A 14,409-nucleotide genomic window follows, 5' to 3' on the forward strand; every position below is an offset into this window, starting at 1 on the left:
TTCTTATAAAGTACTTTAATCTGATACATTAATATCTCCCCAAAGGATGAATAATTATTACTTATTTTGATTGAGGATATCAATTTATATCAAAGGTCTCAAAGGATGACAAGGTAAAACCCAACGTTAAAGACAAACTTTCAGTCATAAAGTATTATGATAACACATTATTAACAATATGCTTATTTTTCCTTTTTGTGCTCATATTTTCCTAATGAAAACAGAACTGTAACAAAATAAATGCTGCATTTCTTACACTGGAGGGCATGACTTTCATACAGATCATATCAACACTTTGAAATGGTTGATAACAATTGTGTAGGGTCTCATAACATTAAACCTAAAGGGTAAGTTGCCTATGCTCATGTCTTCTAACCTTTCTGGCTCTTCTTTCCTGCTCTTTCTTACTTTTGATAAGCTGTTGATACTTCTTGATCCTAACACTTCTCACATTATTATCTTAGTGTCTTGCCTTTTTCCATTTCTAAAAAATAGAAAAATATTATTTTCCTTAAGAACAAAAAATAATGTGTTTGAGGAACAAGAAAAAATGAACTGAAATGCCATCAAAATGTTTTCTAAAGGTTTGGAATAATTCCATAACTTATATGAATATTTAATAATTAAATTATAGTATTTGTCCTTCTCAAGCTATTAATATATCAGAGATTTAGAAATCACTACCAGACTTTCTGTTCAGTTAATGCTCTTACCAGCAAGTAGAACTTACTAAATAAAATTACCATGCTCATATCACAGGAGCATGATTAATGTCACTCTTTCATTTAACTATCAAGATTCTACCAAAAGCTACCTTCTTGTATTTTTTCCTTTCTTCATAAATAATTTGATTATAAATATTGTATATCATTGCTCTTTTTTGAGAAAACTAATAAAAACTACCAACAATGCAGCTTAATAACCTTTTTTAAAGGGTTTCTTTTAAAAAGAATCAGTCATTCAGTTTCTTTATAAAATATCAGATTAATAGATTAAGGCATAAAAATGCAAATGTTCAGTTACTTTTAAACATTTTTGCTCTCTTAAACTATTTCCTATGACTTGTAATTATTATTATGAGATCACTGGCCGAAATTCCAGTTCAGTAGAGAACTCCCAATTGAGATAGATAGATAGATAGATAGATAGATAGATAGATAGACAGACAGACAGACAGACAGACAAACTTCTATGAACAAAACTGATTAAAAAAAGAAATCAAAAACCTAATATGTCTTAAAGGATTATAATGTTTGGGGGGCTTCCTGAATAGTTGTTTAAAAGGTCAATATGAAGAATTCTTATAAACAGCTCTTACTGGGTTTGGGTCCTGTCCTTTTAACTTAAAAGACTTTATAATTGTTCTGTAAATATCAGTATTTTCTATATATTGTGCAGTGTACACAAAGAAGCCGTCAAATGGCTTATCTTGTACTTATCAACTTGTTTCTTTTTATGCCTCCAAAAAGCTGTATTTTTCTTTACAAGAGCAGCTGCTACTTTGTAAATATTTTAATGGCTTCTGTTAAGTAGAGCTGTCAGTTTAACAAACAATATTATAAAAGATTTTCATTCTTCCATGTGATTGCACATCTTGAAATGTGTTTTACCCTGAAAATCCTTTGGAGATTTTTAGACTGAAAAGGATATCTACTTTTTAAGGCACAAGGCCAACACGAGAATAGATTTAAAGAATAATGTATAAAATCATCAGAGAAATAGTGCCCTTTATTTCAGAAGACAAACGTAACAGCAGTAAGTTCTCTTAGCTCACTCTTCTTTTGACTCAGGCAGTTTGTTGAAATGGAACAGAACTGGGTCTGGAGCCAAATATTCAAGGTATGAACCTCTATTCTTTTGCTACTTAGTAAGTATTGGTTTAGAACAAACTAATTAACCTCTTTAACTCTCAGTTTCTGTATCCACAAATGGGATAATGATACTTGCCTTACAGGGTCATTATGAGCAATAAAGGTAATCTATGTAAAGGGTCTAACTCAATAAAGGTAGCAATTTTTATACTGTCTTACCTACTTATCCACCAGGAACTTCCCAGTGATTCTTTATAGTCTTTGTCCTTTACATTTTTATTCCATCTACCTTACTTATCTCTTCCCGTGTTTCTTTTTTCATCTGCTTCATGGACTTTAAAGTAAGGAAATATTTTAGAGATGATTTTACTTAGCACTATTATTACATAAATAAGGAAATAGATGCTGAGAGAGATTAAATGACCTAAGATCACATAAAGTTAAAGGCAGAGATGAGAACCCTCAAGTCTTAGATTTTGCACTGTTTTCCTTCTTGATGTGAAATGTAATTTGATAAGGCAGTTCTATCCTGGGTCTGAAGGAGCACATATAAGAGCAAAACAAAACAAAACAAACAAAAAAAAGTATAAGAGACAGGAAAAAGAAAAAGATTAAAGAAAAAGGAGTAGGAAGAACTCTTCTCTTTTGTTCTAGTGCAGGTCTAAGCAAACTTCTTTTGTAAAGGTTCAGACAGTAAATATTTTAGGCTGTGCAGGTCATATGGACTATCCCAACTACTCAGCTCTGATATGGTAGCAGGAAAGCATCCATAGACAATATGTAAGCAAATGAGTATGACTGTGTTCCAATAAGATTTTATTCGGACTCTGAAATTTAAATATAATTTTCACATGCCTGAAAATATTATTTTTCAGCCACTTTAAAATGTAAAAGATATTCTTACATCATGTGCCATACAAAACTGTTTGGAAGGCTGGCTGTATTTGGCCTAGGGGCTGTAGTTTGATCACCCTGTTCTAAAGCAAACCTGAATGCCTATGGGAGTATAAGCCTGATGATAAATGGAACAGATACTCAGCTTCAGTGTTGTGGACATAACAGGTTATGATGTAGACTAATAAGAATTGGAGTGTACCTATCCCACTAAAGTGGGCAATAGCCATTCTGGTTCAGCAGATTTCTGCTCGTAAGAAATGGAGGCCAAACTTTACCAAATATTCTAATTTTTCAAAAAGAAGCCAGAACTCTAGGCTATCATTTTTTAATTTTTATTCTATTTTTTGTTGAGGTAATACTGATTTACAACATTATATAAGTTTCATATGTATATTATATTTCTATTTATGTATACCCTACAACCTGCTTGCCACCAAAAATTTAATTTCCATCTGTTACCATACTGTTAAATCCTCTTTACCCATTTTCCCCTCTCCCCCATTACCCTTACCTTCTGATCACCAGTAGTCTATTTTCTGTATCTACATAGTTGTTTTTGTTTGGTTTATTCATTCATTTTGGGGTTTGTTTGTATATTCTTTTATATTCCACATATGAGTGATATCTTATGGTACTTGTATTTCACTTAATACCCTCAAGGTCCATCCATGTTGTTGCAAATGGCAAGATTACATCTTCATGGCTAAGTAGTATCCTATCATGTGTACATATATACCACATCTTCTTTACCTATTTATCCACTGATGGGCACTTATGTTGTTTCTGTATCTTTGCTATTTGCAATGAGTACATGGGTACATATATATTTTTGGATTAGTGTTTTCATATTCTTTGAATAAATACCCAGTAGAGGGATTAGCCAGATCATATGGTAGTTCTATTTTAATTTTTTGAGAACCCTCCATACTGTTTGCCATAGTGGCTGCACCAGTTTCCATTCCCACCAGCAGTGTATGAGGTTTTCCTTTACTCCACATCCTTGACAACACTTGTTATTTTTTGTCTCTTAGATAATAGCATTCTCACAGGTATGAGGTGACATCTCATTGTAGTTTTGATTTGCATTTCCCTAATAATTAGTGATGTTGAATATCTTTTCACATGCCTGTTGGCCGTCCTCTATTCAGGTCCTATTTAGGTCCCCTCCCCATTTTTTAATAGGGTTGTTTGGTTTTTTTGTTGTTGAGCTGTATGAGTTCTTTATATATGTTGTGTATTAACCCCTTATCGGATATATCATTGGCAAATACTTTCTTCCATTCGATAGGTTGTCTTTTTGTTTTACTGATGGTTCACTTCACTGTGCAGATTTTTGGTTGGATGGAATCCAATTTGTTTATTGTTTCTTTTGTTTCCCTTGCCTGAGAAGACATATCTAGAAAGATAATGCTAAACCCAATGTCAAAGAGTGTATTTCCTATGTTTTCTTTAAGGAGGTTTATGGTTTCAGATTGTACATTCAAGTCTTTAACTCATTTTGAATTAATTTTTGTGTATTGTGTGAAATAGTGGTCTGGTTTCATTTTTGTGCATGAGCCTGTCCAGTTTCCCACCATTCACTGAAGAGACTTCTTTCTCCAGTGCATATTTGTTGTTCCTTCGTTGTCAATTAATTATGAATAAATATGAGGGTTTACTTCTAGGCTCTCAATTCTGTTCTACTGATCTATGTATCTGTTTTTCTACCAATACCATGACGTTTTGATTCCTATGACTTTGTAATATAGTTTGAAATCAGACAGTACGATAGCTCCAACTTGGTTCTTTCCTTTCAGGGTTGTTTTGGCTATCTAAGGTTATTTGTGGTTCCATAAAAATTTTAGAACTTTTTGTTCTACTTATATGAATATGCCACTAAATTTTTGACTCATATCATAATCCTTTTTTAACAGAACTCCTGGGGCCTTTGGACAGAGGAGATACGCTCAATGAAGCTTTTGTTGGCCTATCTTTAACACCTCAAGGAGAAGACACATTTCTAGATAACCTCCCTCCTTTTTGTTCAATCCATAAACGTATTATTCAACAAAGAACACTGAATGAGTCTTCTGACAAGTAAGCTATGCTGAACTGAGAAAACTGCTCCATTAAGGAAAAGTACTTAGTATTAAACAGTTTAAATATTCCCTGTTTAAATGCAAAATAATGTCAAAGAAAAACCTGTGATTTTCATGGCTAGGATTTTGCAGTAGTTTGGTCATGGAAGAGCAAGCATGATGGAGGCAGAATTGAATATAAATGGAACATTGTCAGAAAGAATGTTATTATTCAAGGCCAAATGAAATTACTATAATGTACTGAATCTATTTGCATTCTGTTATTAAATTTTATTATTATATTAAAATATTAATTTTTAGAATATTTACTTTGGATATTACAATTTTATATGTTCCCACTTATGCAAGCTTGCCATTTGTTTTTGAAATCTGATAAATGATCATTTAATATCTATCCTGCTTGCCACATTGAGTTATTGAGAAAATAAAAACATAAGTGTGAAATTAAAAACACTAGACAAAGTAATAGTATTATTTATGATAATTATAATGTTAATTATGATGATGATAATGCTTTTTTTATTGATTTATAATCATTTTACAATGTTGTGTCAAATTCCAGTGTAGAGCACAGTTTTTCAGTATGATGATAATGCTTTGAAGCAAAGGTAAGAAAATTTTTTGTGGAAAGGGCCAGATATTAGTCATTGTGGGCCATACAGACTATCGCAACTACTCAACTCTGGTGCTGTAATATTAAAGCAGCCATAGACAATATATAAATGAATGAGTGTGGCTATGTTACAATAAAACTTTATTTACAAAATTAGGCAGTGGACAGGATTTGGCCCCTGGTCTATACTTTACATGCCTGCTCCTGAGGATCACATCTATATGCAATAATGTTGAAGAGGCCACATTTTTCATATGTGTAAGATTTTTCATTTATATAAGATGATACATATGATACATCAAATATGTAATGTATTTGATATCTATCAATTTTATATATATACACACACTTATAATACCCTCGAAAAACATGCCTCAAACTATGTAGATTAGTAGTAAATAAAGGGGCAGGATTTCCAGGTACAGCAAAGTTTAGAGGTCAGCACATCTCCTTAGGAAACAACTATAAAAATGGACAAAAACTACCATTTCAGGGCTCAGGACATCAAATAGAGGCAAACAACAAATTGAAAAGCATTTTTTCACAAAAATCTGCTGAACTTCGAGTAAGAAAGTGGGAACCTGTGATGTTTTGCGGCTGTTCCCATACTCCCACCATCCCTAAGGTAGTTTAGCCTTGTAATTCTACTCCAGTAGGACAGGTTGTGGAAATCAACAGCTAACTTGATCTGGAACTTAAGAGTGGAGGAACCCGACCCAGCAGCACTGTCAATAAAAATAGCAAACTTACTATCAATAAAAGTAACAAACTTGACAGGAAAGGAACAGGGAGTCACAGCTCTGCTAGCCTGCTAAGGTCAAGTGACAGAAGGGCAGACTAGCCAGAAATTTTAAAAGATATCCCAGAAATGAGAGAACCAAATAAGGGCTAATTAAGTTTTCTACATACTCCAATGGAGTTATATGACCTCTCATTTTTTTACTCTTTTTTGTCCTGCAGGACCTTAAATTTTCCTCTTATGTTTCTTTCCTCCTTCACACCCAGTTGCCAAAAGATGCCTCTCCACCCATCCAACTCCTCACCCCAGAAGCAATGCATTTAAAAACTGCCCCTTCAAATTGCATGGTACTTTTAAGCTCCTTTCATATCATCCATACTCTAATCTACAAAATCATGGAGAGGTCATGCATTGGGATTTAGGTTTTTTTCCATTTTATTTACAATTATTTTGATGTCTGTCTTCAAATTATGCTGAAGATGTGGTTTTCATTTAGTTTCACTTTTCCCATGTGTTTCAATTCTCCCTCCCTTTACTATGTTCTGTGTTGTTTATAGAGGAAGTACTAGGAGGTAGAAAGGAAGGCAGTCATTATTCTCTTCAGCTACCTGGAAGTCCTACTTCTTTCACTTTGCCAATTTACAGTCAGTTCCCATTTCCTCTTCCAGTCTGAGCCAATCATTGGTCTGCTTTGTCTCCAGAGAAATTTTACATAAATGAAACTAGAAATGTCATATAAATGGAGTCATACAACATTTTGTCTTTTGTGTCAGGTTCCTCTTACTTAGCATTATGTTTTTCAGATCCTAGCTGTTGTATCATGTGGTGTATTCCTTTTTGATTGCTGAATAGATATACCACATTTTGTTTATCTACTCACCAGCTGATGAATATTTGAATTATTTACATTTTTGGCTATTATAAATAATATTGCTATAAATATGCACATGTAAGTGTTTGGACATTTGTTTTCATTTCCCTTGGGTAGATATCTAGGAGTGGAATTGGGGATCATATTGTTAAAAGTTTGTATTTATCTTCTTAGTTTCAAGAAATTGCCAGACTGTTTTTCCAAAGTGACTGTAACATTTTAAATATCTACCAGCTATGTTTGAGGGTTCTAGTTTCTCCATATTCTCACCTATGGTTGGTGTTGTCAGTTTTTAAAAATTATAACCATTCTACTGGGTGTAGAGTGGTATCTCATTAAGATTTTAATTTACAATTACCTAATGACTAATGATGTTGAGCATTTTTCTTGGAGTTTATAGTCCTTTTAAAACTGTTTTTTTAGATGTTGAGCATTTTTACATGGTTATTAGCCATTAGTATATCTTCTTTGGTGTAACATCTATTCAAAATTTTTGACCTTTTTAAAATTGGGTTTGTCTTATTAATAAATTTCTTTATATAATCGGAATATAAATCCTTTACAGATTATAATTTGCAAATATTTTCTCCCAGGCTTGCCCTTTCATTTTCCTAACAGTGTCTGTTGAAGTACAAAAGTTTCAAACTTTGGTGATGCCCAGTTTAGCTATTTTTATCAATTGTGCTTTTTGTGTTGTATATAAGAAATCTTTTACTAAACTAAGGACCCCCAAATTTTCTCTTATGTTTTGTTCTAGAAGTTTTAGTTCTTATGTTTAAATCCATTTTGAGTTAATTTTCATGTATAATGTGATAAGGGTCTAAGTTCATTATTTTGTACATGGAAATCAAATTTTCCCAGCACCATTTGTTGAAAAGATTCCTTTCCCCCACTTAATTGCCTCTGTAGTTTTGTCAAAAATCAGTTGACCATAAATGTAAAGGTTTATTTCTGGATTTGCCATTATGTTCCACTGGTCTACATATCTATCCTTACACCAACAAGTCCCTAGACTTTGCTATACTGAGGTCACTACTAAACCAGAATTTCACAAAATACATCCCAATATCACAAAAATAAATAGGAAAAATATAAACAGTTCCATACAGTGTTACTTTAAAGAAACAGAAAACAAAAACAAACACATCAATTGTGAAAAATCTCCCGCCATCCCCAGCTCAGAGCAACCAAGAAGTAGAGGAAAACGGTGCAACACTCCATGCAGAATATACTCAAACAAGCAACCGGGTACATGGAAACTCACTCTGAATTGGAAAGACAAAAATTAAAAGAGGAGGGAAGAGCAGGAGAGGGAAGGAGGAAAGAAAAGTTCACTGAAGTCAAGAAAGAAAAGGAAGAAAGTGACAATATTATCTGAGAAATGAAAAATAAATTCAAGGCACTAAAGTGAGAATAAATTGAAATTAAAATTTAATAAAAGGCACTGAAAATGGCAGAAGACAGGAGACTGAAAAAGAAATAAAGAAGATATTAAAATGTCAGGGAGAAAAATGGAATGAGAGATAAGGCAAAAAAGCAGCAGCATTTATACAGTTTGACTCCTTGAAGAAGAAAATCAAAACAATATAATAGAATTAATATTAAAAACTATAATCCAGGAAAATGTTTCAGAAATAAATTTTTACAAAAAACACTTGGATATACATATTGAAAGATCCTACCTAGCGCCTGAGAAAAATTATCTTAGAACCATCAGCTCTAAGACATTTCCTAAAACTCTTAAGATTTCAATAATTAATCTAAAAAATCTTCAAGGCCTCCTAGTAAAGAGATCAAGTAACTTACTAAAACAACAAATTTAACTAGCATCAACCTTTTCAAAAATAAAATACAAGGCAAGGCAAAAGTGGAGCTGCAATTAAAAAAAAAAATCTCAGTGAAAGAAAGTGTAAAACAAGGATTTGTATCCACTCATGTTCTCCTTCATGTATCAAAGCTAAAGAGAAACAGTCTCCATGAATCTTTCTTGAGGAATGTACTAGAGGAGGAGCTTCATCCAACCATGAGATGACTGGGAAAATTTCAACAAAAAGACTGTGAATGTTTTAATACATGTAAATGTAGATAGGAAATACGAACGGGAGTGTAGGGATATGAGTGTGAAAGATGCATGTACAGATACGTATGTTGTGATTAAATAGAAATGATACAAGTTTTTAAAAATGGGAGGAAAACAGAATGAGAGAGAATAGTAAAATAACCTCACTGATTGCTGTACAGGTATAGGTGCAAGTTAAAAGATGCCAATAAACACTGATACATCAGATAATAAAAAGTTAATTAAGAGACTAAGTGCATTTAAAAAGATATTAGTACAAGATAACCACTAAAACAAAACTACAAACCTTTCTAAATACCATTTTAAAAAATAAATTACTGAGCAAAGGACACACATTCAAACCTCAGGAACATAAGCAAATATAACCAAATTTGCATAATTATAAAATATTCAGACTAGAGACCAAGAAAATTAGTCATATAAATTAAGATAAATGGACTTAACCTCATCTATTAAAAGAATTTTCAATTTGCTCTCAAAGATCCAGCTATATACTATAGAGAGATACAGTGAAAATAAACTGATTCAGAAAAGTTACAACTAAAGAGACAGGAAAAGTCCTTCAGACAAATAAAAATAAGAAATAGTAGAAATCCTGATTACAGAGATAACGGAGTTCAAGACCAAAAGCATTAAATACTGACAAAGAAATGTTAACGTGCATATTTCACAGAAAAGATAAAACATGAAAAAATCTATGCACCAAATAACACAGGACCCACCTCTGTAAAGGAAAACTACAAGAAGTATAAGGAGACACAGACCCTAATAACATAAGGCTTTAACTAATTATTCTTATTACAAAATTGATTAAGTTGGCAAAAATAAGTAAGGAGAAAGACTACATAAACAACTTACAGTAAGGTAGATATCACGGATATTTATCAAATTCTACACTCTGATAATAGACAATAAATGTTCTTCCCAAGAAAGCATCAAATACTGACCCAAAAATGATCATATGTTGGATACCAAACAGACAAGTTCCATAAGAAAGAATCATTACAAACACTCTCTGGTCACAATGCAATACAACTAGAAACGTTCAACAAGAAACAAAATAATTTTCATCCTAGAAATGTTAAAATTTTTCTATTAAGCAACTCTGGTGAAAGAGGAAAATAAAGCATGGAATTTCTAAAAAATAATTATAATGAAAACACTACATATTAGAATCTATGGGATTTAAAGTAATGATCAGAGGAAAAGTGATAGCATTAAACATTTTCATCAGAGAGAATGAAAGAATAAAGTAAACTAATTCCAACTCAAAAATCTTAAGAAATAACAAGAAACTAAAGCAAAATAGGTCAGAAGGAAGGAAATAATAAAGATAAAGGAAGAAATTAGGCAGAGTGGAGGTTGGGAATCCTTCCTAAATGTCTATGGAGTAAATATTTTAGGCCTGTGGGCCATATGTTCTTTGCTGCAATTACTCTACTCTTTTGTTATAGCACAAAAACAGCTGTTTGCAATACAGAAATGAATGGGCATGAATGTGGTCCAATAAAACTTTATTTACCAAAACAGGTGACTAGCCCGTAGGCTATAGTTTACCAATCTCTAAGGTAGAAGTTTTAAAACGTGTAGAACTAACCTAGACACCAAATCTGAGTGTTACTTTGAAAAAATTAAGAAAACAGATCGAGTTGACTTGATCAAGAAGGAGAAAGCATCAATATACAAAATAAAGAAATGGCAGGAAGAATTAACCATTGTAACAGATTTTTTTAATTGTAAGAGACTACTTTGCAGATATCTGTGCAAATAATTTGAAAACATTAAAAATGTAGATAATTTCCTAGGCAAATGCAGCTTTTCAAAAGTGACCACCATCAGATTTAGAAATCTAAAGCACTGTTTTCCATAAAAGAAACAGACAAGATTCTGTGAGAGAGGGGTTATAGCTCAGTGGTAGAGAGCATGCTTAGCATGCCTGAGGTCTTGGGCTCAATCCCCAGTACTTCCATTAAAAAAGAAAAAGAAAAAAGAAAAAGAATATGAAAAAAAGAAATAGACAAGGTTCTTAACGAACCACCCTACAAAAAAGCAACAAGCCCAAATGGTTAGGAGAATTCAACCAAGTCTTCACAAATCAGATATTCCCATTGCTCTACAATTGTCCCAAATTATTGAAAGTAAAGAAAAACTTTCCATAGTACAGAAGAAAAACTATAAACCAAAATTATTCATAAATATCAAAGTTAATAAAATATTACATAAAATATTAGCAAACAAAATCCAATGTCTAGATCTATCCTGAGAAGACAGGGTTGGTCTGATGTTACCAAATCCATTAATATACATATTAATAGATCTACAGTTAATAAAAATCATATGATTATCTCTTTAGATGATAAAAGCCTTTGACAAAACTCAACTCCCATTCCTGGTAAAAACACTCAAGAAAATAGGAATTAGGGGATACATTCTTAACAAAAGAACATATATACAAATTAGTCCAAATGCCAGTATCTTATTTAGTAAGGGCATTTCCACTAAGATCAGAAACAAGGCAGAAATGCCCAATATCTCTGGTACTATTCAAAACTGTACCAGAAGTATTAGCCAGTATGAGATAAATCAGTTATACGAAGTGTTGGCAAACTATGGCCCATAGGCCAAATCCAAACCTGCTGCCTGTTTTTTGTAAACAAAGTTTTATTAGAGCCCAGCCATGCCTATTCATTTATTTATTGCCCATGGCTTAGTAGTTGAGACTGTATGTCTCTCAACACCTAAAATATATACTGTCTGGCCCTTTGCAGAAAATGTATGCTGATCCTTGAACTAGAGGCATAAGAACTGGTAAGGAAATAAAAGTGTATTTGCAACTATATGGCAATATAATTGAAAAGTCCTATGGAATGAATGATAAAATAAAATCAAATATTTTAAAAATTCAGTAAGGAAGAAGAATGTAAAACTAACATAGGAATCAATAGCCTTTATATATACAAACAATAAGCAGAGAATGGTAGAGGAAAACCCCATTTATGATATCAACAAAGATTAAACACTTAAAAATAAGTTGAACAATAAATATGCAAAACCTATATGAGGGAAACTTTAAAATACTCTGAATGACATAAAAATAGCCTCGAATAAATAGAAAGCTGTCCTCTTCTTGGATGGGATGACAACATTATAAAGATGCCAGTTCTTTCTAAATTAACTTGTAAATTTAATGTAATCCCAATAAAAATACCAACATACTTTTATGAAGTTAGACAAGTTGACATCGAAGTTCACATTAAAAATAAGCATATAGAAATATCCATGAAAACACTAAAAAAACCCTATGAAGGGGAGCTAGTCTACCAGATATTAAAACATACTAACTATAAAGCCCTATGACACTGTCATATTTGTAATTTTAATTCTCTTACGTGATTATTAGATTAATATTTGCTTCTTCATTAGCCTATAAACTCCATGAAGGTGGGAATCACCATAATTGTCTTAGTCATAATTTATCCAAACTCTACCACAATGCCTGATGCATAGCTGGCACACAGCAGGCCCACTGCTCTCTCGGAGTTCTCACTCAGGTGTGTGTGGGAAGGAAAAGGAATGATATAGATAAAACAAGCAAAATACATAAGTAAAAGTCATTAAATTAATAGCAAGTAGCAGAAAAAATACAAAGAACTGGTGATCAGAGAAATAATTACTAAGAAGGAATATCTGAGTTAAGACCTGAATGACAATGAGTCATCTATGTGAAGATGTAGTGAACTGACAGAGCTTTCCAGGGAGAGGAATTGCACATTCCACCCTAAGGTGGAAACAAATTTGGGAGGTTCAAGTGACATAGAGCCAGTAAGGCTAAACTGTGAAGTTGGATGGAGGATAATAAATTGGTTAGGGCCTCTGTAGGCTATGCTAGAGGGTATGATCTTTGTTCTAATTGCAGTGAGAAGCCACTATAGGACATCTGAGTGGGTGGTAGACAAAATAATGGCCTCCCAAGCATGTCCACATCCTAATCCCCAGAATTTGTGAATATGTTATATTGCATAGCAAAGGGGAATTGAGGTAGCAGATGGAATTAAGATTGCTAATTATCTGACTCTAAAATAGGGAGATTATCCTGGATTATCCAGATGGTCCTAATGTAATCCTCAAATGCGGAAAAGGCAGGCAGAAGAATCAGTATCAGAGTGACTCACTGTGAGGACTCAACCTGCCATTGTCAGCTTTGAAAATGAAGGAAGGAGACTAAGAGCCAAGGAAAGCTAGAAGTCAAAAAAGCAAGGAAGCAGATTCTTCTTTCAGAATCTCCAGAAAGGAATTCACCCGGTTTAAGCTACAGAATGTGTGGTAATTTGTTACAGCAGAAGGGAAAACTAATACTAAGTGTTACGATGTCTGCATTTCTAATAGATCACTTCAGGCTGAATTGATAGGGAGAGCTGCTTTGATATCAGGGAAAGTTTAGATTTGAGGTCTGTTTTTACACTTCACCACCTGAATGCAGCGGCTTAGGGTTAAATTTGAACACCAGAACTGCAGTTTAGGAAGTTTAGCTACAAAGATACTTAAAATTTTCGTTATAATTTCTCTTTCAATAGACAAAACAAGCTGAGCCAGAGAGAAGAAAAAAGCGAGTCTACAGTAGTTCGGTACTGTCTCAGCCTCTAGAAGAGAGAGAGGCAGAGAGAACAGGATGGCAACGTGGCTCACAGCCTGGCCTACTCATCAGTAGTTAAGGTTGTGTATCCTTTTGCTCACTGTTATATCCACAGCATCTAACCCAGTACCAGCCACAGAGTGAGCATTCAACAAATGTTGAGTGAACCCATAAAATGCTCTCTTAATTTTAAATCCTTCCCATAAACTATTCTCATTCTTCATGTACTTAAAAATCACTGGACAGTATTTTAATTTCTGGGTAGCCTATGGCAAAGTTAATAAACTGAATTAATTTGAACTAAATATAATGAAGAAACCAACTGAAAACTGGTTTGGAATAGACTGTACTGTGCTTGAGTTTATAAACAAACTTACCAGAATGTAAACTGTATCAAGGTAGAAATTTTTTTACTATTACTTTTTTTTTTTTTTAACTACTGCTTCATCCTCCAGGACTTTGAAAAGAACCTGGCATGCAACAGACACTCAATAAATACTTAGAGTAAATAAAAGAATTATTTTTATAATATAAGAACATATAGGATATAAAAATATATAGCTGGTAGTGTGTAAAGTATACATTTTAAATATACAAAAGAATCAAGCATTTCCAAATTTAAAGAGCTTACAACATCTTGGATATAAATGACTTTTTAAAAAAAAATCACGATTATGTGAATTGACT

General features: G+C 33.0%; 1 protein-coding gene across 2 annotated transcripts in view; it reads left to right on the plus strand.

Moving 5' to 3' along the window:
- Nucleotides 1-14,409, plus strand: part of WDPCP (WD repeat containing planar cell polarity effector) — a 288,075-nt gene that overhangs the window by 229,179 nt on the left and 44,487 nt on the right. For both annotated transcript variants that reach the window (XM_072937648.1, XM_031675558.2), the window contains exon 15: nt 4,622-4,784. In XM_072937648.1, the coding sequence (XP_072793749.1) occupies nt 4,622-4,784 (163 nt within the window). The remainder of the gene's footprint in view (nt 1-4,621; nt 4,785-14,409) is intronic.

Source organism: Vicugna pacos, chromosome 15 (assembly GCF_048564905.1).
Source record: "Vicugna pacos chromosome 15, VicPac4, whole genome shotgun sequence".
NCBI classification, from domain to species: domain Eukaryota; kingdom Metazoa; phylum Chordata; class Mammalia; order Artiodactyla; family Camelidae; genus Vicugna; species Vicugna pacos.